Source organism: Penaeus japonicus, unplaced genomic scaffold (assembly GCF_977035675.1).
Source record: "Penaeus japonicus unplaced genomic scaffold, GWHDUDI00000001_assembly GWHDUDI00000030, whole genome shotgun sequence".
Taxonomy (NCBI): domain Eukaryota; kingdom Metazoa; phylum Arthropoda; class Malacostraca; order Decapoda; family Penaeidae; genus Penaeus; species Penaeus japonicus.
In genome coordinates this window covers 32887550-32890738 of record NW_028234432.1, presented here as the reverse complement: position 1 = coordinate 32890738, position 3189 = coordinate 32887550, and the positions used below count along the sequence as shown (strand labels likewise).

Sequence of the window (3189 nt, the reverse complement as noted above, 5' to 3'; positions counted from 1 at the left end):
GCGTGTATGTGTGTTCCTTTTTTGTTATTTGTATAAGTGTTCTTGTATTGTTGCGTGCATATACAATTGCGTGTTTGTACGTGTCCGACTAATCTTGTATACATTCATTCACATGTACGCCTGAATGTGCACGCTTACACAACGAAATGAGCGAAACAGCTGATAACCAAATCATGTATTCTCGGAATCGACCACAAAGGAAACAAAATCATTCACTCTGTCTCCAATTCGTCGGGAAATATCGCTGGTGTTGGACGTCCGTGTGCCTCGCTGCTAGGAATAACTGAATAATTGAATAACTGAGGTACGTAACTCTTAGCTGAATCCCTTTGTGTATTTCATCAGTGAATAACTCGTGTGTGCTTAAATGAAGATGGAATGGAACTCCTAATGTACTGTTCTCGTGTCTCACAGAACAATAAGTTATGTAACGCATAATTTGAATAAAGTAACTTCTGTAGTTATTGGGGGGAAAATATCGAAGGGAAAAATCTAATGAATCGCTTAATCAAATATCATAACTAATTTTTTCGCCTTTAAGTGTCTCGTCACTTAACTCGTGTAATCGTGTTAATGCTCTTTCTTTTTCTTAAAAATTTAAGACATTATCTTCTTATAAACGTTGTGATGAAAAACACCTGAATACCTGATGTATTTCATTTACTTAACGTTAATTAATTAACTGAATGCCTAATGAAACTCACAACTCAGCTACAGCGAGATTAGTTAGACAGCTACTGTAAGAATTAGGTATTGTGACAATTTGGTATGTGATAAGATTATATGATAACCTATTGTATTAAGCAAGAGGAAAATTTAAGTCTTTTTTCTTCTACATTTTGTGGTTTATATATTATTGTGATCTTGTCCGATTAGTTAGCTGTTACATTCATAATAATAATTTTGTAATAACTATATAAAGTATCCTGCAATTTATGTCATACACTGTTATGAGTTCTGTATAACGTCCCCTACACGAAAAAAGAATAATTACAAAATAATTCGTATGTAATATAAATCGTATAAACCTGAAGACATAATTTGATACCAAATAAGTAATGTTAAGTGATTTACACTGGCTATCAATATCTACGAGAATGTGGGGTGGTTGGGGTTGGGCCGTAGAAGAGGTGTGGGTGGTGGTGGGCCCCCGTAGAGAGAGTGGGTGGTGGTTGTGTTGGCCGCGTCGGTGCGGTCGAGGAGTCGAGATGTGAGGTGGTGGTGGGGCGTAGAGAATATTAGAGAGGTTTGGGTGGGGTGGTGGTGGGGGGTATGTGAGTAGAACGTAGGAAGTAGAGAGGATGTGGATAGGGTGGTTATAGTGGGCGTTGAGTATAGAAGAGATGTGGGTGGTGGTGGGCGTGGTCGAGATGTGGGTGGTGGTGGGCGTAGTGGTACTAGAACTAGGCGAGGTGGGTGGGTGGTGAGTGGGCAGTAGTAGTCTGTAGATTTGAGAATATCAGAATAGATTTAGACGTAGAAGAGATGTGGGTGGTGGGGGGGCGTGCCTCGTTGGTTCGAGATTGTGGGTGGTGATTTGATGGGCGTAGTTTACCCGTACGTTAGAAGAGATGTATAGCGGTGGGGGTGGTGGGCCGGTAGATAGATGAGGTGTGGGTGGTAGGTTGTGATGGGTGGTGGGAGTATAAGTCGTAGTAGTTGGTGTGTTCGGTGGGTGGTGGTGGTGGGCGAAAAGTCGAGAATGTGGGTGGTGTTGGGCCCGTCGTATAAAGTGGGTAGCCGTCGTATAGTATAGAGTGGTCGTCTTATAATAAGCGTAGTGGTACTAGAACTAGTGGTGACCGTGATGGTACGAGTGGTTGGAATGACCTTGGTATGGTAAGGTGGGTGCTGGCGACAGTGGTGATGTGAGTGTGGTGAGGTTGGGTCATGAATACGTGGGTGGTGAGAGCTGTGGTGTTGAGGATAGTGGTGGGCGAGATGGTGTGGCAGAAATGTCAGAAATTATATCAAGGGGTAACATGATTGGTGATACATAATTTCAAGGGGTATGTAGTCGACTGGAATCTTTTGATATTCTAAATGTGTGTATGTATATATGTGTGTGTGTTTCCCGTGTGATTTTTTTTTTTTTTTTAGACTTCATGTCATATCTCATAAACAATAAAAGTGATCCACATCATCTCTCTAAATCCAGATTATCAGTGATTTGTTGAGTGTTAAAATTTCATTGAATTTAACAGTAATGATTCAGTTTTCGTCTAAACAAAAGGCAGATGAAGGAATATTCATATTGCATATATCTAGAAAAAAAAAATCTTGCGTGTCATACAAATATTTATTTTGCTGAGAATTTTACGATTAAATCTTGCATATGGTTTCTTAATCTGATTTCAAATTTTGTATGTTTGAGAACTTTAGAATAAACAAAAAATATTCATTGTAAATATTCCCATGAAAACAGTAGTTGAAATTATAATGTGAGAGAAAACGGGTCTATACCCCTGCCTCTATCTGTCTTTATCTCTCTCAATCTATCCTCTCTCTCTCTCTCTCTCTCTCTCTCTCTCTCTCTCTCTCTCTCTCTCTCTCTCTCTCTCTCTCTCTCTCTCTCTCTCTCTCTCTCTCTCTCTCTCTCTCTCTCTCTCTCTTCTCTCTTTCTCTCTTTCTCTCTTTCTCTCTCTCTCTCTCTCTCTCTCTCTCTCTCTCTCTCTCTCTCTCTCTCTCTCTCTCTCTCTCTCTCTCTCTCTCTCTCTCTCTCTCTCTCTCTCTCTCTCTCTCTCTCTCTTCCTCTCGCTTTCTTTTCCTACAAACCTGGACTTCACCTGTTTGTCCTTTTCTACCTAATTGACATTAAAACACTCACAAAACCACAACGAAGAACATCATTATCATAGTTACCATTATCCTTAAAGTTATTAACCTGCAGACGCTATAAGGAGGGAAACCGTAAGAAAGGACACTTAGTGACTGCCATGAAGGAGGAAGGAGAACGCTGCGTGACCTACAGGGCGAAGGCTGGTGAGTATCATCTTGATAAACGCCCTTGGTGATGTCTTTGGTGTATGATGTTGTAGCTCATGGTAGACGGCCTGTCTGTCTTCCTCTCTTTCTCTCTCTCTTTCTCTTTTTTTTCTCTTTCTCGCTTTCTCGCTTTCTTTCTCTCTTTCGCTTTCTCTCTCTCTCTCATCTCTTTTCCTCTCCTTTCTTCTTCTCTCTCCCTCCCCC

The 3189-nt window shown here is 40.9% G+C and overlaps 1 protein-coding gene across 2 annotated transcripts in view; it reads left to right on the top strand.

Moving 5' to 3' along the window:
* Nucleotides 1–165: 165 nt before the first annotated feature.
* Nucleotides 166–3189, top strand: part of LOC122245451 (baculoviral IAP repeat-containing protein 7-B) — a 7777-nt gene continuing 4753 nt past the window's right edge. Inside the window, exons 1-2 of one of the 2 annotated variants that reach the window (XM_086555294.1) lie at nucleotides 166–304; nucleotides 2891–2982. In XM_086555294.1, coding sequence (XP_086411420.1) covers nucleotides 2937–2982 — 46 coding nt within the window. In that variant the 5' untranslated portion in view covers nucleotides 166–304; nucleotides 2891–2936. Of the gene's footprint in view, nucleotides 305–2876; nucleotides 2983–3189 lie in introns of both variants that reach the window. The other variant, XM_086555293.1, reaches the window with a different exon arrangement.